The sequence below is a fragment of the Penicillium daleae genome (assembly GCF_028827525.1).
Source record: "Penicillium daleae strain IBT 16125 chromosome Unknown utg000002l_segment0_segment0, whole genome shotgun sequence".
NCBI classification, from domain to species: domain Eukaryota; kingdom Fungi; phylum Ascomycota; class Eurotiomycetes; order Eurotiales; family Aspergillaceae; genus Penicillium; species Penicillium daleae.
Genome location: NW_026623150.1, coordinates 1864012 through 1884338, shown reverse-complemented (window position 1 = coordinate 1884338; position 20327 = coordinate 1864012). Strand labels below are relative to the sequence as shown.

General features: G+C 52.2%; 10 protein-coding genes across 10 annotated transcripts; 5 read left to right on the top strand and 5 right to left on the bottom strand.

Moving 5' to 3' along the window:
* Positions 1 to 826: 826 nt before the first annotated feature.
* On the top strand, positions 827 to 1990 carry N7458_001699 (uncharacterized protein; the record flags this gene model as incomplete). The annotated part of the gene is made up of 3 exons (XM_056905082.1): positions 827 to 1185; positions 1293 to 1463; positions 1531 to 1990. 3 exons carry the CDS (start codon positions 827 to 829, stop codon positions 1988 to 1990), a joined length of 990 nt encoding a protein of 329 aa, XP_056769189.1.
* An 873-nt stretch (positions 1991 to 2863) lies between these two features.
* Positions 2864 to 5338, bottom strand: rgd1 (putative Rho GTPase activator (Rgd1); the record flags this gene model as incomplete). The annotated part of the gene is made up of 8 exons (XM_056905081.1): positions 2864 to 2975; positions 3028 to 3098; positions 3154 to 3248; positions 3306 to 3449; positions 3515 to 4255; positions 4337 to 4943; positions 5018 to 5071; positions 5168 to 5338. 8 exons carry the CDS (start codon positions 5336 to 5338, stop codon positions 2864 to 2866), a joined length of 1995 nt encoding a protein of 664 aa, XP_056769188.1.
* A 1619-nt stretch (positions 5339 to 6957) lies between these two features.
* N7458_001697 (putative quinol monooxygenase) lies at positions 6958 to 7524 on the top strand (the record flags this gene model as incomplete). Its single annotated transcript, XM_056905080.1, has 3 exons — positions 6958 to 7014; positions 7080 to 7192; positions 7377 to 7524. 3 exons carry the CDS (start codon positions 6958 to 6960, stop codon positions 7522 to 7524), a joined length of 318 nt encoding a protein of 105 aa, XP_056769187.1.
* A 1288-nt stretch (positions 7525 to 8812) lies between these two features.
* On the top strand, positions 8813 to 9957 carry racA (putative Rho GTPase Rac; the record flags this gene model as incomplete). Its single annotated transcript, XM_056905079.1, has 6 exons — positions 8813 to 8845; positions 8908 to 8940; positions 9091 to 9149; positions 9238 to 9418; positions 9547 to 9779; positions 9894 to 9957. The coding sequence occupies 6 exons, from the start codon at positions 8813 to 8815 to the stop codon at positions 9955 to 9957; spliced, it is 603 nt and encodes a 200-aa protein (XP_056769186.1).
* A 686-nt stretch (positions 9958 to 10643) lies between these two features.
* On the bottom strand, positions 10644 to 11798 carry N7458_001695 (uncharacterized protein; the record flags this gene model as incomplete). The annotated part of the gene is made up of 3 exons (XM_056905078.1): positions 10644 to 10887; positions 10968 to 11196; positions 11267 to 11798. The coding sequence occupies 3 exons, from the start codon at positions 11796 to 11798 to the stop codon at positions 10644 to 10646; spliced, it is 1005 nt and encodes a 334-aa protein (XP_056769185.1).
* A 1161-nt stretch (positions 11799 to 12959) lies between these two features.
* N7458_001694 (uncharacterized protein) lies at positions 12960 to 14050 on the bottom strand (the record flags this gene model as incomplete). The annotated part of the gene is made up of 5 exons (XM_056905077.1): positions 12960 to 13141; positions 13202 to 13254; positions 13313 to 13411; positions 13479 to 13656; positions 13720 to 14050. 5 exons carry the CDS (start codon positions 14048 to 14050, stop codon positions 12960 to 12962), a joined length of 843 nt encoding a protein of 280 aa, XP_056769184.1.
* A 319-nt stretch (positions 14051 to 14369) lies between these two features.
* Positions 14370 to 15997, top strand: N7458_001693 (uncharacterized protein; the record flags this gene model as incomplete). The annotated part of the gene is made up of 5 exons (XM_056905076.1): positions 14370 to 14463; positions 14514 to 14780; positions 14831 to 15236; positions 15308 to 15844; positions 15898 to 15997. The coding sequence occupies 5 exons, from the start codon at positions 14370 to 14372 to the stop codon at positions 15995 to 15997; spliced, it is 1404 nt and encodes a 467-aa protein (XP_056769183.1).
* An 82-nt stretch (positions 15998 to 16079) lies between these two features.
* N7458_001692 (cytochrome oxidase assembly protein SHY1) lies at positions 16080 to 17225 on the bottom strand (the record flags this gene model as incomplete). The annotated part of the gene is made up of 4 exons (XM_056905075.1): positions 16080 to 16182; positions 16254 to 16359; positions 16412 to 16924; positions 16985 to 17225. The coding sequence occupies 4 exons, from the start codon at positions 17223 to 17225 to the stop codon at positions 16080 to 16082; spliced, it is 963 nt and encodes a 320-aa protein (XP_056769182.1).
* Positions 17226 to 17446: 221 nt separating this feature from the next.
* N7458_001691 (UBX domain-containing protein) lies at positions 17447 to 19014 on the top strand (the record flags this gene model as incomplete). Its single annotated transcript, XM_056905074.1, has 5 exons — positions 17447 to 17531; positions 17554 to 17642; positions 17672 to 17823; positions 17892 to 18912; positions 18973 to 19014. The coding sequence occupies 5 exons, from the start codon at positions 17447 to 17449 to the stop codon at positions 19012 to 19014; spliced, it is 1389 nt and encodes a 462-aa protein (XP_056769181.1).
* A 554-nt stretch (positions 19015 to 19568) lies between these two features.
* N7458_001690 (coiled-coil-helix-coiled-coil-helix domain-containing protein) lies at positions 19569 to 20319 on the bottom strand (the record flags this gene model as incomplete). The annotated part of the gene is made up of 3 exons (XM_056905073.1): positions 19569 to 19601; positions 19688 to 19943; positions 20102 to 20319. The coding sequence occupies 3 exons, from the start codon at positions 20317 to 20319 to the stop codon at positions 19569 to 19571; spliced, it is 507 nt and encodes a 168-aa protein (XP_056769180.1).
* Positions 20320 to 20327: the final 8 nt, after the last annotated feature.

Sequence of the window (20327 nt, the reverse complement as noted above, 5' to 3'; positions counted from 1 at the left end):
CCGCAGCCCCCACCACGCCGCAGGCAGGGTACTCAATGCCCGGCATACCAGCAGAGGAATGTGCCATCTGCGGTCAACGCCCAGTATCACCGCTACTCGCGGATGCAGCGGTGAAGACGTAGTCTGGCCCGCATCACTGCCGAGCGGGGTGTGGGATGTGTCGGAGCTCGGGGACGGCGGGACGACGGCCGGGGTTGTTAGAGACGCCACTTCTTTGAGAAAATGGCCCTGCAGCGAGGGCAGATGGTTTGTCTGGAGGAGCTCGGGGGGGATGAGCGCTGGCGCTCGCGCTCGGTTCAGGTCTGGCGGGCTGGTTGCTTGGGCGGGGGGTGAGTATGGTGGTGGTGAGGCATTACGGAGAGGAGCCAGCCTTTAGACTTGGTCGCAGCATATGCGGCCGCCGCGCAGGATCCGTTTGGAGAGGTATATTGGTGGTGTTGTGTTGTTGTAAAAAGGAGTGAAGGTGGTTTGATTCAAGCACGCGACGTGTCGAGTAGGCCGAGTCCCCTAATCGGTGGATGATTTCACGTAGGGACCGAGTATGGAGCACCCGGTTGAGGAGAACCAGTGATATCGGACCGCAAGATATGAGAGGTTCAAGGAAGTAGTAGCGCAAATTTTGCAAAACTTCAAAAAGGAGGAGTGGAGAGGTGTGTGTATCGTGTTTCAGCGAGGACCCCTTCGCTGTCGACAAGCTTCCCATCAATAATTGGGGCCTGCGAAATCGCGGAGACAGCACGTGACCATCCGCGGATTTTCCAAGATTCTCCTTCTCCGCCTCGATGCGATCAAGAAACCCTCCTCCGGCCCCGAGTCGCAGCTCGCAATGGCGTCTTCCATGCGTCTTCCGGTGGGCACCATATTCCCCAGCGCCCGACCTATCTCCCTGATCGCCCAGTCCTTCGCCTCCGGCTCGCAGTACCAGCAATGCCGTTCCTTCTCGGCGGCGGCGCAACGATGGGCCTACCGATCGCAAAACTTCAAGCCCAGCTCCCCTGCGCAACCGTCGATGAAGTCCCGTGCAAAGGATGTGATGATGCACCAGCTGCCGAATGATATTGGTCTGCTGCCGGGTACCTTTGTGCGGCCGATGTGGAAGGACATGCCCTCGATTTTCCAGGAACCGCGGGACCGGCTCCGGATGGAATGGACTTGGTTGAAGAGTGTCTTCCAGGGTTACGCCAGGTGAGTTGTGGAATTTTGTCGTAATTGTGCTTTGTTCGCTTGGACAATCAGACACGAGGACCAGGACAAGAAAATAGGATGTACCCGTTGGCTAATTCTGACTCCAGTGTTCTGATGTACTGCAAGAGGGACCTAATTAATGTCCCCTTCATCGCAGACCAATTGCAAAAGCCCCGTATTGGACCCATCACCATTCCCTTCTTCAAGATCTTCCATCGCATCCCCCGAAAAATGATCGCCAAGACCTTGTACACCCGGATGTACTCCAACCTTGCCGAGTAAGCCTTCAACCCTCAACAGCACCCGCACACTCCAATCCACCTCCTCTAACATAAGAAACCCCAGTGGAAACATCCCTGAAATCAAACGCATCTGCTGCGAAAAGCTCGCCCAAAAACTCACCAACCAAATCCAGAACCGCCGCGCAAACGAGAGGATCGTCTGGAAACTAGTCGGCAGAAAATTCAGCGGCGTACGCGTCATGGCAGACCGCGCCGTCAAAATCCCCGACATGTCCAACTCCGGTATCCGCCAGATGGTCGTCCGTCTAGCTTCCAGACAGTCCATGACCACTCTCGTCGGCGGACGAGAGGTCGCCCCCGCCAAGGAACAGGATTGCGTCGAGTACGTCGTTATCCAGCAACTTATCTGGCACGGCAAGCACGCCGACTGGCAGATCTGGGGTACTACCCAGGCAACTGATATGAAGACCCTGAACACCGACCCAGCCTTTGCCCCGGGTCTCACTGCCCTGGAGCGTCTCGAGGCTATAAAGAACATGGGACCTGGTGGCGGTAGTCTTTAGACCGGGCAGCCCCCTGTCTCCTGAACCCCCCCCCCCTTTTCTTCTTTCTCTTTTTCTCCACCCTGTGTTAACGGTTATCAATTGTCTCATCTCCCGGGTACACGTCGTATCCTTGTTGGAGAGCGGGATTGGCAACATTAGTCGCGGTCTGATGTTTGCCTGGGGCGTTTATCTTGTCCACTTATAAATTTGTCATATCTAGCCAGTCATATAGAGCATCTACCAACTCATGTATTATAGTCCATATTGAGTGCCGTGGCTCAGTCCATTTTTACCTCTATTGCTTGTAGAGTTGACCATCATTGTTCTAGGGTTGGAGTATGGATAGACCAAAGAACAAGGCGACTGACAAACCGGCGACGCGTACAAAACCTATCCACTCGCTACTTTTTTGCAATTATCAAGAAATGCCATTTAGAATGGGTCATCGTAGATTTAACGTGATGGGAAGAAACTAAGCAAGTCCCACACAGGCGCGGACGCCGAATACGGAGAAACAGAGTGGGTGTTTATGTACAAGAATAATCAAAAAAAGCAAGGGGGCATTAGCGTGTATTACACAGTTACGCTCGACCCGGCATGCGCAGGAGACAGATGAGCAGAGTGAAGCAGACACATGCCATTCAGGGAGATCTGGAAGCACAACGACGGGGACGGGACATGCGGTGGGATCAAAACGTGATTGGGAATCGGACGGGGGAAAACAACATTCGGGAATGTCAAGGGAAAAAGACATAGGGGGATCCTGGAACAAGAGACTAGATGGTGATACCGAACCCGAGACTGCTCTCGGGGTTATCACGGCGCGAAGAGAGACGATGAGACCCGAAGAAAAGATACTTGTGATCGTCTGATGAGACTTGGGCGAATGATTTAGTCGTCATCGAAGATCTGGAAGGTGTTGTTGAGGATTGTCTCGATCACGCGGACTTGCCAGCCTGCATCGGCGATGTTGCCGCCGGAGTTGGCGCCCATCAGGGTCGGTCTATCGTAATGTTAGCTACAATATAAAACCGAGACGAAAGCTAGTAACATACCCGAAGCAGATGGCCAGGTTGCCGGCGTTCATGCGGTTCGAGGTGTAGTGCTCCTGGACCTTGTTCAGGTGCTGCGATGCGATCAGTATGGCTCGTTCTTGACATGAGCAATGACTAGTAACTTACCAGGATGACAGCCCGCAGAGTGGCATAGTGGGCATCGGGAAGGCTGTTGATGAGCGCGTGGCACGAGTCGCGGCGCTGGGTATCATCCTCGATACCTGAAAAGTCATCTTGTCAGTCTTACATGTAGAAGCAGCGCATGATTCGAAACTTACGAGCAGCATCGATGAACTGGGAGTAGAACTGCGAAGTGAACAGCGGCTCAGGCAGGTCCCGGAAGAACTGCTTGACAAGGCCTGCCACGCTGTTGACATCATGGTAGAAGTTCTCCGGGCTGGTAAAATCGACCTTAGAGGCATCTGGACATGTAATCATTTAGTATAGAGGTCACAGAAAGAAAAAAACTCAACCAAGTTGAACTGACCGTTGTCGAAGACTGCCTTCATATGGTTGATATGATTGGCACTGCCGGAGAGACGGTAGATACCCTCGTTCTCAAGACCAAAGAGCTCCACGGCCTGGAAGCACTGGTAGACGATGAAGGGCACCGCGGTTCCATCTCGAGCATACAGGTCATTCAAAGATACGCCAAACACTGGCTTCAGCGGTGGCAGGCTGGACTGCAGAGCAGCCCGGTCCATTGGTGGGGGACCTGGCATCAGGGGAGCTGAACCACCCATCATTGGCGCTGGAGGGTGAACTGGAGCTGGTGCAGGTTCGTGAGCAGGGGGACCGGAGACGGGGTACGGTGCTTGTGACGGAGGTGCCGAGAGAGGCTCCCCCTGTGTTGGGTAGGGAAGTGGTTGGAAACGATCTGTGCTACTCTGGGGTGGTTGACTAGCTGGAGAAGCGATGGTGGGCTGAGAGAAAGTTCCGGGCAAGGTAGATTGTTGTTTGGCTTGGGTGCTCGTCTGAGACGGCGGGCCTGCGGCTGGTGCTACGGCTGGGCCGCCTCCTAGGGTTGGATGCCGCTCATACTTGACCTCTGGTCCGCTGACGGCACCTGGATTCCCCTCGTGGCTGAGGATAAAGTCATGGAAGTCCTTCTGGTTGTCAACCTGGTGGACCACCTCGGCCAGACTCTTCGGGACAAGGGCTCCATTCTCCGCCTTCATAGGGCTGACACAAAGACCTTGGCCAAGGAGCAGCTTCTCGCTGAAGGTAGCTGCAATGTATTAGCCCATTATCTACCTAATTGGCGGGAAACAACCATAGGTAAGCACGCGATGAGAACCTCCCAACTTACCAAACTTTTGCTGTTGTAGGGTCAACCCCGAGTCACACTCTGCAATCAACTGCTGGAGGTTTTGCACTGCCTGTGGCCGATGGGTAGACACCAATTCCTGGCGCGCCGCCTGGGCTGCCTGGACCTTGGAAGCATAGTCACTATCAGCATGCTGGACCTTACGCAAAAGATCCTCTTCATGCTGAGCCGCCGACTTGTGACCCTTCAAGCCAAACTTTCCACCGGCCTTGTCACCCGTTCGAACGCGATCATACTGCTCCGCCAATGACTCGTATTTGGCCTTTGCCTTTTCAGACTGAGCTTCAGCATCAATGACCTTTTTCTCTGCCGCCAATCCAGTCTGTTTCCACTGCTTGCGACCCCGTTCAATATTGGTCGACAGCTCGTGCAGATCATCGGCCATTTGCTGGAGGGAGACGGAGAATTGCAAGCCATGATCGGCCATGCGCTCTTGCAGGCGGTGTATATCTTTATAGCTGGAGCTGTAGGTGCCCTGTCGGTTCTCGGTGCGTTGCGCAGCATCGTTAACGGCACGAGACAGCTTCCGCAGCCCCTGAGCATGCTCCTCCTCCAGGGCACCTCGTTTCTTCAAAAAGGTTGAGAAATCCTGTGCGTCGGTGCATTAGCGCATTCGGTTTTTCGGTCGAAGAGGAGACGCGTGGTTTATCAACAATGACGTACCCTAGCAGAGGCCACGCTCTGCTTCAATCGAGCCAGGAGAGTGGTGATTCCGATCTACAATGCGGAAACGACAGTGTTAGCACAAAGGGGCAAGGCTCTTGGTTGCTGCGCGACTGGTGTCGCGTGTCTCTGGCTGCCATTGGTACTCACCTCGGAGTATAACACTTTGTCCAGACGAGCCTTGAGCTCATCGGAAATGGCGGCCTGTGGCGGCGGCTGGTCGAGTGGTGCCGCCGTGCCGGAGGAGCGACCGGCACTGGATGGAGGCGCATCGGAGAGCGCAGGGAGCGCCGTTGGTTCAGAAAGGGCCGTGTCGGACATTGTAGACACGGAGAGGTCTTCACGAGGAAGGGTTGTAGGATATTAGCAGGAGGGGAGGGAAATTCACAAGCCACCAAGCCACTACAGGCTGGAGCTATTATTATCAAATGACACCCAGAAACCGATTGCTTGGCAGTGGGGAGTGGAAGTTGGGGGCGATCAACGAGGTCAGTCGTCACAGCGCGGCGGGTCCGGAATAGAATGCTGGAGCCTGCTTTTTTGGGAGGGTCTGTGTCTGTGTGGCTTTGTTGGATACTGTGATGAACTGAAGATCCTCTGTGCTGATAGAACCAGAAGTCGTGGGGACCAACCAGGTCTATATAAGTTTTTGGGGAGGGGGATGTGGTCAAGAGATCCTTCAGGGACGTTGGGTAGCGACCGCCCGCGTGTCCAGTGGTCCGGTCCACCCTGTTCCTGGCCGGAGACGGAAGACGTAATTGGAGCCCCAGCCACAATCCGGCAAATCCTGGGATGGTCCAATGTGCCTGGCTTGAGAATAAAGTACTGTATTGATACAGAGTGGTGGAAGATGAAACAAGCTCTATATAGTAGACATACTTGGTAGATTCTCCACAATGGCCAAGCAGTCCTGCACCTTAATTAGGGTTAGAGATGCTAGTTAAATACCGGGGACTTGTGATGACTATTCAGCGTTAACCCCTTGAAGATACGTCAGCCCGTTGTGTGGGGAGCTGTCGGTCCGATTCTGCTATTTAGTCAGAATCTAGTATCTGGTGAGCATCTGAGTATCCACATCAGACCGTTGTTTGTAGTGATTCATGGTAGACCAGCTATCCTTGGTATTGACCCGTATTCCCTGTGCTATAAGTGTTGGCTATATCCATCCGAAATAGGGCTCTGTTCAGAACTGAATCCCTCAACCGGGTTTACAGTGCAATGCCCTCATTCAATACTTTGGAGACAAAAGGCGATCCTGTCCTATGAATGGGGGATCATCGAGCAAAATCTATTCGGCTATACCAATCTATTTGATCAATTACAACCACTGTTCTACCTTGCTAGATGTTATATGGAGCTAGCATTCAAATCTTTACTGTATGTATCTTTTGTAATCCGCTTGCTTGCAGGACAGCGTCCATGGATGAAACCATGATTAAGGTTATGGCGGGCGCATCGTCCGAGTTTCACAACTTAGCTCCCTTCTGAACAGTAGAGAGCAATGCCGTTATTTCTAGCCTGACGCATGGCTCATAACGGTACGCAAATCTATACGAGATTGAGATATTCTTCAAGTCCTATCATACTCTATTGCATGGCTTCTCCAAGAGCCACATCTGTCATATCCTCGAAAATCCCCGACATGCAGCTGAAAAAAGAGAGAGGAGACAATCTGGAGACCCCGATCTGATCGCCTCATCACTCCGTGAGGGACCCACCGACTCTGGGACTCTGGCCGAGGTTGCCGGTTAAGGAATCTGACACATCTTGCCTATTTCACAGACTCGAGAGAAATCACTTCGCATCTTTTCCCTCCATTCTATTCCAGGTGCTCAATTACAATCCAGTCTACGAATATCTATCTCCCCGTTAGTCTCCGTCAATGGATGGACTCCAAATAGCATTATTCACTAACGTGCTCATCAACTATCAGCGCCACCATGTCCGGGATTAACAACGTCGCCATTCTTTACCCCAAGCCAGAGAAATTCGAAGAGGTTCGACACGTTGATTATTTGATGACGGGTGCTAAAATCTAACCGTGCAATGTCTCTTTCCATAGGTTGCCGCGCTCGTCACCGGTGTCGTCAAGAAAGTTCAAGAACACGAGCCGGACACCCTGGTCTACTACGCGGTCAAAGTCCAAGACAAGAACGAGATTGTCATTGTCGAGAGGTGAGTTTCGCTACAGGTGGTGGCCTCTTTGATATTCAATCAGTTCACCTTCTCGTTGCCACCGCGCCTTGCCATCCTAAATCCCTTTCCCTCCCCTCATCCCGTCGTGCCTCGGCATATTTACCCGCACGACGGAGTACTGTACAACCAACCCAGAAATTCCTAACGAACGCGCCTACTTCAGATACAAGGACCAAGCTGCTATCGCGACGCATGTGAAGAGCGCCTACTTCCGCGAATTCGCCTCCAAACTACCCAGCTTGCTGACGAAGCCTGCAGAGATGCGGGCGGGGGCATTCTTGAATGGCGAGCGGGGCGTGTCGCGGCTGTGACAGGATCGGGGGACTGCTTATTGACGGGTCTTGACGAGTCTGTACTTTGCCGTTTCTTGTGTTGATGTGGATACATGAGATCTCTGTCTATGCAGGAGTAGAGTAGAGAGTGGGTTTGTCGGAGTATATACTCAATCCACCAATAACGGACTTGTCCTGAATACCGCACGGCGCCTTATACTTCGCAATGGTCTATACTTTCTACTCTGTCCTGTCTAAAGAATTCTAGCCCTCAGTAATATTATGGTCCTCCATGGATGGAATAATAGCCCGTGCGAGATATAAAAATAGGCTTGACAGTCAATTCACGCGTGGAGCGCAAAGGCCTACGACGGATCATCCTATCATGCCCTCGTTGCGCTCCAAACCGGCGCGGTGCAGGCGCCCTGGCATTGCCCGTGATTGAATGGCTATGCGATTGGTGCAGGGGGGATCGGGACGGGAGCCATGGTAGCCAACGGATATTCGTCTTAGCAGGGCTCAGCACAGCGCACCGCGCACCGCGCTAGTCTGGAGGATCAGATACAGAGTGCACGGGAGGAACGTATGGTAGTAGTATAGGAGGAGTATAAGGGTGGTTGGGATGATCTCGGGGGCTGGGAAGCAATCGGAAGGTTGGATTCGTAGATTGATACTTCTTGTACGGAGGAGACGGTAGTATATCCCTCTCCAGGTGGTTTTGGTTGGCTAACAAAGAGCCCACTATAGATTACTCCAGTTTGTGTTGTCCGAGCGAATGGCCATGAATGGCCTTGAGCAAGAGATCAATATGGAAGTGGGGACGGACTCCATCCAAACGATCCAAACGATCCAAACGATCAGCTTTCATTAACACTGGCCTTGTCCTTAGTCTCCTCCAGACTAGAGTCGTACCTACACTTACTACCTCTCCTCTCCTTCTTCTTCTCCTCCTCCTCCTCCTCCTACTCTTCTGTCCTCCGCCAACCTCCAGACACCCTCACCATTCTTCTCGCCAACTCTTCCCATCTCTCTCTCGGGTGAGTTCAGCCCCTCCTTGAAGGATTCAGATCTTCCCATTCGTCTCCACACCCTCCCTCCTCCCCTCTTTTCTTTTGCCCCTAGCTCCAACTCCAACTCCAACTTACAGCTGCGTTCCCCAAAGCCTCCTGAAGCTCACACTCATCCCAGGACATTTGAACCTTCGACCCAACATCTCTCCTTTTCTTCTGGCGCTTTGGGGGTTCCCCTTCCCGTTATCGCTTGTCATTCGGACCGCCCGCCCCTTATCGCCCCCTTTTTTGTTTCTCGTACATAACTTCACACAACCATGGCGACGGGTCCGGCTACTCAATCGCTCAAGGTGAGCAATTGCTCCATGCAGTCGGATGAATTGCGCCCAGCTAACCCGGCAATTTGGAACAGTGCGTCGTGACTGGTGATGGTGCTGTCGGCAAAGTCAGTATTGAAGCATTCCCACTCCCCCGGGACATGTTCAGCCCCGAACTTCCAAACTGCTATCGTCGCGCCTCCGATCGAAACACATAAATGCAGCAAATTCAAATGGAAGAACGCCTTAATTGACTCGCGATTCTCGATGATCTACAGACATGTCTTCTCATCTCGTACACAACGAATGCTTTCCCGGGAGAGTACATCCCGACCGTGTCCGTCTCTCTTCAGCCCCCCCGTCTCCTCATCCATCAATGGGGAGTTACCCTGGGAAGTCCACCTTACTGATGCCCCACCCTACAGCTTTGACAACTACACGGCCAGTGTGATGGTCGATGGCCGGCCGATCAGCTTGGGACTCTGGGATACCGCCGGACAAGAAGATTACGACCGCCTCAGACCGCTATCCTACCCGCAAACCGACGTCTTCCTGATCTGTTTCTCGATTGTCAGCCCGCCATCCTTCGATAACGTGAAAGCCAAGGTACGACCAAGCCAACCTGGCCCATCGCACATCGGCACTGGGAACCCAACACCTGCAGACGCTGATGCTCATGCTCATGCTCATGCTCTAACTTGGAAAATCATACGACTAACTCTTGTTATCTACAGTGGTTCCCGGAAATCGAACACCACGCTCCTAACGTCCCCATTATTCTGGTCGGCACCAAGCTTGACCTGCGCGATGACCGCGCAACAACCGAGGCCCTGCGCTCCCGAAAGATGGAACCCGTCTCGTACGAGCAAGCCTTGGCCGTGGCCAAGGAGATCCGCGCACATAAGTACCTCGAATGCTCGGCCCTGACCCAACGCAACCTGAAGAGCGTCTTCGACGAGGCTATCCGGTAAGCAACCAGCCCTTGCACCTCACAGCTCCACGACTCGTCTATCGAAAACATTGATCGTCCGCGAAGAACGGACTTGTACGAACACAGTGCTAACTGAATTCTCCATTACAGGGCCGTTCTCAACCCCCGTCCCCTCACAAAGTCCGGGAGGAAGAACAGATGCATGATCTTGTAGAGGTGCTGTGTGCATGGGGCCATCACCCTCTTTTTGCGTATGCTATAATGAAATAATACTATAGTTAATACGGCGTCCGGTAGCCAGAGGCTTTTCTTTGGGCCTTGCTTGATGAATCCATTGACTCGTTTTGTTCCCTTCTGTTTCTCTCATCTCATTGTGTTTTTCCTTGTTTTCTTTGCGGTCATTGGCTGGGGGAGAAAGTGTTAACTATGCCTCGGATAGTATGACACATCCTCCCTTTTGGGTATGGGCTTATTCATATTCTTATAGAGCTAGGTTAGGTAGTCTGTAACAATCTTGTCTATTCTCTGCGCTCACTTGATCTTCGCATTATATCGCTAGAGCTCATACCATGATCTAGTGGAATTTACAAGGACACACATGCCAACTTGAAGACTGGAAATATCCAAACTCGAAACTCGAAACGAGCATCCTTCATGCTTATATGCTCGTAATATCGCATTCACCATGCACAGAAGACAAGCAAATGGTATCTTCTATCAAAATCATAAAAAGCACAACAGACTTTTCCAGTCCCCATCCCAGCATATACAGACGAAAACAACAGACAAAAAGTAAAGAAGCGACCGACCACAGACTGCAGGAACCAAGGCCCAGTCCCACAAAGTCCAATAGGCCAGCCATGACCACCACATCACCCAACACCCCTAGAACGATACCATCTAGATCCGGCCCCGACGACTGGGATGCATACCAGCGAACCGGTCATCTTCAGCAGCAGCATCGACAGCAACGGCATTCGCGCCGGAAGCCGCAGCGCCGGAACGCGCGGGCTTAACCTTATCATGCTTATTCTTATCCTTCTTAGTCTCCTTTGCGTTGCGCTGGCGCTCCTCATTGAGTTTCTCGTTCTTGGCTTGGATTTTGGCCTTGCGGTGCTCTGAGTTGGCGCCACCGCCGCCGGCACTGGTAGATTTTTGTTAGTGGGACACACACAGAGAAGGAAGGAGGATGAGGGAAAAGAAAAGGAAACGGGATCGACTCACGTCAACTCAACATTCATCCGGCGAGGCGGGTACTTGCCATCGTCGAACATGGAATGGTGGTACAGCTTGAGGCAGGTCTTCATGCGATCGTAATTGTCGAATTCGATGAAGGCGAAACCGCGGCATTTGGAGGGGGCTTCTTTCTTAGTTGCGACGCGGATTTCGGCCGGGGGGTTCTTCTCAAAGTGCTTGCTGAGGGACTCATGGGTTGCGGAGTAGGGCAAGTTTCCTAGCCAAGCAGTTATTGTTAGCATATCTTTGTTGGTTGTCGCGATTGAGCCCGGGTGGCTTGGACGTACCGACGAAACAGATGAAACGGGAGTTTTTCTGTGAGACGTTGTTGTCGGCGTCGGCGGTCTCAGCGCTTGCATCAGCATCAGCATCAGCAGTAGCTGGAGCGTCGGCCTCGTTCTCATTCTTGTCTCCGTTCGTCGCAGAGTCTTCTTTAGAAGTCTTCTTGTCGTACTTGGCTCTCTTGGCAGCTTTCTTCGCGGCTCTAGCCTCCTCGTCCAGGTTGGCTTTATCAGCACTGCGCTTCTCCTTTGTCTCCTTCTTCTCCTTCGTCTCCTTCGTCTCCTTCTTCTCCTTCTTCTCCTTCTTCTCCTTCTTCTCCTTCTTCTCCTTCGTCTCCTTCTTGTCCTTCTTGTCCTTCTTCTCCTTCTTCTCCTTCTTCTCCTGCACAGAGATCTCAGGGACGGCATCGACCTCTACCTCCTTCTCGGCCTTGCGCTTCTCCTTCTTGTCCTTCTTCTCCTTCTTCATCTTCTTGCCCTCCGGAGCGACCTCATCGGCCGGGGCATCCTCGGCGAGCTTGCGCTTCTTGTCGCCCATTGTGAAATTAGTGAGACAGTAAGGATAGATGCAATTTGTGAGACGATAAGCCTTGTCCTCCGCCAAAACAATCTTCGGCAGGTAAATTGGATAAATGAAAATTAGAAAATCGCAAAATAATGAAAGCTCCACTCCGAAAAAAAATTGGGCGGAGACTCGTCAGAAATTTAGATTCTGCCGGCTGCGCCTGAGGCGGTGAGGGGTTATCACCCTCTTACCTGATCGGGTAATCTGTTTTCTGGGGAAGAGATCTGCAGGTTCTCCACTCTTGATGTGTCCTTGCTGCAGTATCACTACATATGTGCCTTCTCTATATAGTTACTCTAATGTATGCATGCATATGAAACTGTATTTACTCTGATCTCATGGGCTTTAGTATGAGAGGTCTCGAAAATGGACCAGAGGCGGGAGAAGGGCGGGGCTTAGAAAGTACAGTATATAGAAAACATATTGTGAGGAGATAAAACCACTAGACCCAGCCCTATCACCATGCTTGATTATTGATCTGGGCAAGCTTCAAAGGGACATAGCAAAAGTTGAGGTAGTGTGCTGGCAGCGCTTGGCGATTTAGTGTAATGCTGTTCAATGGGGAGATAGCCATAGCAAGGGCCGAGGACTAGGATAAAGGGAAGACACAATGCTTGAAAGCTACCGTAGTATATTTACAAGGTAGACTCAAGATAATATCTCTTCAATTTGCTAAGCTCTAGTTTGGAAATAGTTATGCTACGCATTGTAGTCTTCTGGGACCAAAACCTGGCCATCCTTGTACCTTACGACTTGATTGACTTTGGCAGGTTCTTGGCTCTAAATCGGGTCCTTGCCGAATGGTGAGCCTTGAAACCGTATGCTATAAATTCCGCTGCATTTCATGGCCCAAAAGAGATGTACGACTCGATGACGTCTCAATGGGACAGCAATCATACTGAATGCCAACCGCAATCATACTGGTTGGCATTCAGATGTTCTATGAACGTCAGCCTCCGGATACTACATTCATATGCCATCTGTAGGGTCCCCTTTTTGGCGGCGATAGGCATTTCGTGAACAAAGCAACTGCTGTCCAGTGATGTGATGAAATTTGGTGTACATTGTCAATTCAAAAAATACACTAACGCCCCGCCCTATGGAATATTTTATAGAGAAAATCATGCGAAGAAATCAGAACATCAAGATTTGCACTTTCTTTTTGGAAGCGCCATATCGGTCGCGCAGCTCCGGCCGAGTCAGTAGCTGCAACAGCGGTAGATGAGTCTCCTTCATATCGAAGATACCGCGCTGCTTCTGATCGATATGGGACCCGTCAATGACGATACGCTCTAACTCGTCCACCTTGAGAGAACCTGAACATGAACCGAGGTTAGTAAATACAACATTATAAACATCCGTTGTAGCATACGTACCACACTCAATCAAATCAGATATCCTAGTCGGTGTGCCAGCCCCAATTCCAGTCCTATAAGCCCAGTTAGAACAAGCTTTGCTGTGTGGTCGAAACGACCGAAGTATCGTACCGTGCACGTTCGAGGAACTGCTTCGCTTCCTCCAGCTTGATATGCTTGGCAAACAATTTCCCGACAATGGCCTCCTTGGTTTGGAATGCTCGAAGTGCCCTAAATGGTCCAATTATCAGCACCAATATACGGACCGACTGAGAGTCCACGAGATGATCGCAAATACCTAACAACATCTGCAGCTCTGAGTGCAGCAGCAGAAATAACCAATGTATGAGGAGTACCCTTCTTCTCTGACGCCTTTGAAAGGTCGACACCCTTCGGGCTGAATACCTTGAGGAAATCGGGAAGCTTGTCCAAAGTCCTGGAATCGGAAAACGAGGTGGTGTCAAGGAAAGCAGAATCTGAAAACAGTCAGTGACCCGAAATAGTCATTAATGAATAATTTACAAAAAGAAAATACACACCGGGCACTGAAAGATCACTCAATTCCACCGCGGAAAGCTCTTTATCGAGCTTCTGCGCCCGTTGAGCAAAGTAATCGGCCAACAACCGCCCATCCATCTTCCCAATGGACTCGTCAACGCCACCTTTGCGCTCTTGCGTTTTCACATCCTGCTCAGGCTGCTTTTTGCCCTTCTTGTTGTTCTTCTTGCGCTTCTTCTTGTTCGATTCGTCTCCGCCAGCGGCCGCAGGCGCAGCTTCGGGCTTGCCTTGCTTGTTTGATTCCTCGGCCTGGCGCTTACGCTTCTTGTCGAGCTTGGCTGAAAGCCCTTTTGGGGCTTCTGCTTCGGTCATAATGTGTAATAGCTTTGCTTCTTCGTGATCAAGAGACCTTGAAGCTCGATTGGCGCTGTTCAAGAAGTTCAAATCGAGCGTCGCAAAAAAAAGTCCCGAATCAATGCGGCTGATTAAGCAGGCCTTATCGATAAGCCGTGGCCAATCATATTCGGGCCCGCAATGTTATTGCAACACGCGCTCCGCCAACTCCGCAGTTCTTCAACCAGCGAGGCCTGCCTCTAAGTTCCGTCTCCATTGCAGATCTACCGCAGGTTTGAGAAATACCAGAGACCTGGGAGTTGTATTCTCTAGTTGCTGTCCTTTTTCAATCTCGGAGATGTCGACTCCTAACCCGCGCAGCCGCCGATCAGTGGGCAACTCGGCAGCTGGGACCAATACACCCTCTGGCGAGACCACATTGACTGGAGCAAGTTTATACTCTTTGGAGAAGATGGACGACCTTGCTAACTGATTTTCACAGCTCCAGCGCCTCCCGAGTCATACGCGCTACCCGCTCACACCCAGTCGCCTTATTACGACATCCACACCGTCCGCACAAAGATCTGCTTCCCGGTACACGCCTCGACCAAGGGCTTCCATGGCACCATCGACTCCATATGGGCTCCGCGCTCGACAGCAACGTGCCGCGAACACACCTGGTCGCGATCGTCGACGGAGCGGACGAGTCCAGCGCGAGACCACATTCGACGTCCTGAGGAATCTTGGAAGAAGTATGCGCATTCCACGAGTGATCGTTTTGTTTTCGTGTTATTTAGCTGACAAGCTTGGTGATACCAGCACTCGCACCCGTGTCCAGACCGATTCAATCATCGCCTCGGGAGGAAGTGAAGCCCGTGGAGGAGCCGATAGATGAGATCGAGGAACTGGACAATGAGCCCGAACTGGAGCGACCACGGCTCTCTCTTCCTATGCAAGAAAGTGTGGAAGGCAGCGAAGAAGGCAGTCCGGATATACCCCCGCCCCGCTTATCGATCGCCCTTGACGACGATGATATCACCTATCAGTCTGTCGAGTTCCCTCGGAGAGATCTTGCCATTCGAGATCAAGAACGACAATGGATGAGCGATGACTTCGGAGAGACCCGACTAGAGAGCGATTTTGATGCTGGAGACGAGACCGGCATCCTAGGTGATGACGGTTTTGGGGATGATACGATGATCAGCGGGGTAGATTTCGATCGAGGGTAAGTTTATGCGAGAGAGAGGGCATTCCATGTTTCTATGTTACATATAGGGACTAATATTTCACAAATAGGGGAGAGACCGAGGACTTGCGTGGGTTTCATTTCGACATGAACTTTCCATCGCCAAACGCAAACCCTGTGGGTGAAGGGCCCTTGGAAGAGGACATTGGTGACATGACCGGGTTTCAAATATCTCCAGGCGACATACAGCCAGGCCCTGCCACGCCACCGGATGATGACAATCTCGCGGCTGGCGGCTTTGGGTTTGGACTTCACTTCGCACCAGGAGCATCTCCGAGCCAGAGTCCTGGGATTATTGGGGGTGGCTTGCGGGACGAAGGACTTCCCATGCATGGAAAGCAGAAGAAGCTTTCTCGTCACGGAATCCCCGTCCCGAATTTACCTGCCGGAGTGGTCAAGAAGTTGGCCAGTCAATTTGCCCGCACGGGAGCTGGTTCCAAGGCGAAAATCAACAAAGCCGCGCTGGCGGCGATAGAACAGGCGTCTTCATGGTATTTTGAACAAGTCAGCCAGGATTTGGCTGCGTATTCCAAGCATGCTGGGCGTAAAACCATCGATGAGAGCGATGTGACCACCTTGATGAGGAGGTAAGCAATCGCCGCATCAACTCCAGCATTTTGAATTCTACTGACTTTCTCAGACAACGTCATATTAATAGCTCGACAACTGTATTTTCCTTAGCTCAGAAGCATCTACCCAAGGAGCTTCAGCAGGATATGAGACTGGCCATGCCTCCATGAATGCCTTAAAACCAACGCAAAAGGATACTCATACATCCGGAAACGCCAATGCAATATGCAAGAAAAGCTGACAGGGTGAAATCTATGACCAGTTGCGGTTCTGGCGCACTCGACGCAGGGCATCATTGGGCTTCTTGCGCACCACCATCCACAGCATGATGGACGTGGCTAGGGACAAGCCGTACCTGCAAACGATATAAGCGAATGCTGCAACGGGTGACGATTATTCGTCTGGATCTGGATGGGCTCGACTCACCAGGTGAAGATGTATTGGGCGTGATTGTTTCTCAAGTTGACTTCCGCGGCACGGCCAAGAGGCCGTCCCTTTGCGATACGATCATACGACTCGATCAGGTCGGGCACTGAGAAGAGATTAGCATCTTGTCACAGTACTCTAAGGACCATATATCTTACCCATAGTTTCTTCAATCCACACGGGCTGACTGCCGGCCAGCTCAGCCATCTGCTTAATATCTGGGAAGTAGAACTTGCCCTCCTCGGGCTTGTTCTCCGGCGTGAACATGTTCTTCTTCCACGGCTCTCGTAGCAGTCCTTCCACGGTGATTTCTTCCTGTGGCAGCCCGTCCGGCCGGTCCTTCTGGGCCATCAACTTTCGAGAGATCCAGCCCCGGTTAACCAGCACCGTGCTTTGGCCATCGCCACGTTCAAGAGGCGTCACAACCAGGAATCCATCTTCGCCCTCGTACATGCGAGGTCCAACCAGCATCTCCTTGTCGTGACGGTAGTGACCAGTAGCGTAGACACGGCGGTAATCAAACTCGGCGATCGCATCGGGGTCAATTCGTGGCGGCAGCGGAAGCGGAGGCCTGATTAGGCGGTCCTCAAACTTGGCAATCATCTTTGTCTTCCGGTCCAAACGCTGAACTTGCCAGGTGCCCAGGCCAAAGGCAATGATAGGGATCAGAGCTGTATAAAAGAGGTCGTAAGTTAGCGTCGCTTCAATGCGGCAAGTTGAATATAACCAACCAAGAATGATCAAGCCTGGGCCATGCTTCTGATTAACCCGCACAAGCTTTGCTGGGTGGTCGACATTCAGCAGACTCTCAGTGAGCTGCCGCGACTTCGAGAACTGGCGCTTCTGCTGTAGCCGGCATCTCGTGCAGATTGAGTCCACCTTCCATGCAGGGGCGCTAGTCCGCACACTACGCACTGGAAGAGTCCAGGCTGCCGGAGCAGTCCGTTGAAGGACTGAAAATAACGACCGCATGGTCAAGTCGAAAAAGGTCCCGGGCGTAATTGGGAATCGGCGTAGTCGAGAAAAAGAGAAAGTGAGCAGCAGCCGCGAATTTGGGTCTCGGCAGGCGGAGGCGGTCACGCCTGTCCGGCTTCCCCGAGCTGCTCTCCGCAGTCTATCTGGCTACACTACAATCAAGCTTGGAGCTTCAACAACACCACGACAAACCTACTATTATTCAACGGCATGCGATCATGACTGTATTCTATGAGGGAACACTGCAGGAGGGCATTGCTCTCGCTGTGAAGGAGGCCAAGGCAGTGGTTTGCTTTGTCCGAGGTCGGTATCTCCCCGCATCCAGAGGTTCCAGCCACAGCTAATCGTGTTTGGCGTGCAGATGATGCCCAGTTGAGCTCGACTTGGGAAGAAGAGTATTTCACAGATAATGAGGTATGCTCATGGCTTACGTCAACTCTCAGAGTCGCAACCTGTCAGTGCTGACTACTCCTAAGGTTGCGCAAGCTCTCGGCGACAAATCGGTCTCGTTGCGCCTCACTGCTGGAACGCAGGAAGCTGGGTTCCTGAGCTCATTCTGTCCGATCGCCGAGTTCCCCGCTCTTATTGTGATCAAGTATGTGTTTTTGTGGCGCATGAAGCATGTGTCTGTACAATGCCCAGAGCTAATCGCGTTCTTCATAGGAATGGCAAGCCAGAGGAGTATCTGCTGCCCGGTGTATCGAAGGACGAGTTTAAGAGCCGAATTCTCGCAGTACTAGATGGAAACAATGCCCCTTCTCCGACTCCTGTTCAGCAACCACAAGCCAACGCAACTGCCGTAAATAATACGTCGCCTTCAAACCGGACTACTTACCCATCCGCTGCCACTATGATCTCGGCGCAGAGACAGCAACCGCAAAGCACAAACTCCGCTTCAAGCGTTACACCAAATAAGTCACGAGAAAGCACACAGTCCAAGAGCCAATCAGTCAAGCAGGCACCACCTAAGCCCACGCCCCCGAAGCCCCAGCCAGGGAAACAAGACCAAGGCAAGAAACCAGCACAGGCACCAGAGAAGAAAGCGGCAACGTCTCAAAAACCAGCCAAACCAGCCACTAGTAGGCCCCCTGCGCCTACCGTTGAAGATGAGGAGCCACATCCTCAGCCGCGAGCTCCCCGAGGCCCTCCCAGCCAGTATCGACTGCAAGTACGCCTATTCGATGGCCGTTCCATCCGATCAAGCTTCACACCCACGCAGACAATTCGCAATGACGTACGTCCATGGCTGGACGAGCAAATGACCGAGGACAAACGGCCCTACAACCTCAAACACGTCCTCACTCCCCTACCCAGCCGCACGCTCTCCATGTCCGAAGAATCCCAGGCTCTCCAAGATCTAGGCCTCGGCTCAACTGCAAACTTGGTTATGGTCCCTGTCGCATCTTACACGGAGGCTTATGCATCCGCGGCAGCCGGTTTACCCGCACGTGGTATCTCTGCCGTCTATAATGTGGTTTCGTCCGTTGCAAGCTCGGCGACTAGCCTAGTGGGCTCGTTCATTGGGTATGGCTCAAGTGCGCCGGAAAGTGAGACGCAAGCATCGTCGTCTACTCCTCCGTCTTCTGAGGGTACTCGACGGCCACGAACGGGCGGATTGAATATCCGCACGCTGCATGATCAGCAGAATGAACGTGATGACAGCCAGTTTTACAATGGAAATCAGGTAAGTCTTTCACTGCGTTCGAGTCATATGCTGAGCTTGTGCTGATTGATATTCATCTAGCTGAATTTTGAGCCGCGGGATCAGAATCGCAAGGACGATTAACCTTGAGATTGACCATTTTGCAAGAGGCTCAGCAGTGAATGTTGGACTCAGCAAGCGATCTTCTTACTCGTGATTTGGTGTCTTCCCTCTTTGCACAGGCGTCGTGGCGAACTACAATTTGAATAGCGTTACTGAACATTGAATCATGCCCCGGTTCCCAAATCCAAAGTAGAAGAACAGGCGACCATGCTCGACTTAGAGGCATTCCTTGGAAATATCCTCTTCCGGATCTACGTAGAAACAATACTATCAAAAAACCGTCTTGAAGTTCTTCGTTTGTCCCATGGTCTACCCCCGAGTGGACAATTCATGCCATCAGCTCAGGGGAACGCAGACCACAGATAATGATTTGATTTCAATAACGAGGAGAGATGGTATAGAGTACAAGAGTGCGATATCAAAGTCGCAATGCAAGATGATTACATCCACAGAGCCATTCCATGCGGAACCACTGCTCGTGTATTTTCAAAAGATAAAGAAAAAGAAATGAAGATAGCGCAGCCGTATTCAAGAACCCTCTTCGACAAACTTCCAGCCTAGGCCAGGAAATACGCTTAGTAGGGCTTGGCAGCAGCCTGGCAAGCCTTCTGTAGCAGTTATTAGCAATTCATTCTCTGAAACAAGTACCTTGCCCAATATTTACTGGGGGGAGGAAGGAAGTCTCAACACGTACTAGCTGATCCATGTACCAACCACAGATAGACATATCACCCTTGTTCTCATCCATGCACCGACGGAAGTTGCGGATGTCAGTCTCGCAGGCAGGGTTCTCCCAGGACTGCTGGGTAGCGTTGCTCTGCCACAGACTGTTGTCCATGGCCTGGTTCTGAGCGGGAGCAGCCTGCTCGGCGGGGGCGGCGTGGGAGCTAGAGCCCCAACCCAGGGCGTTGCTGATACCGGTAGCAGCGACGTGACCGGCAGCGACACCACTACAGCGCAGGCAAAAGACAGAGGTTAGCGGCGAATTTTCCAAACATCGGTCTGACCCCGGATTTTCTCGGATGGGGAGGCAGAGGCGATCGGTATTCCCGAGGTTCGGGCTTCGAGTTCGGGTTTGAAGATATCAGAATGCAGAGGAAGAACTTACGCAGCGGTCGAAGCGACCTGGCTCAGGAAGCCGCCGCCAGAGCTCTGCTGCACAGGAGCCGCCTGCTGCATGGGAGGAGCGGCCTGGTGGGGATAAGCAGCGGTCGAGTGAGGCTGCGACTGCTGGGGAGCAGGCGCGGGCCGGGCAGGGGCCGCGGTAGGGCGGGTGGGAGCGCTACGCGCAGGAGTGGGAGCGGCACGGCGTTGTTGGCGAGGCATTTTGGCGT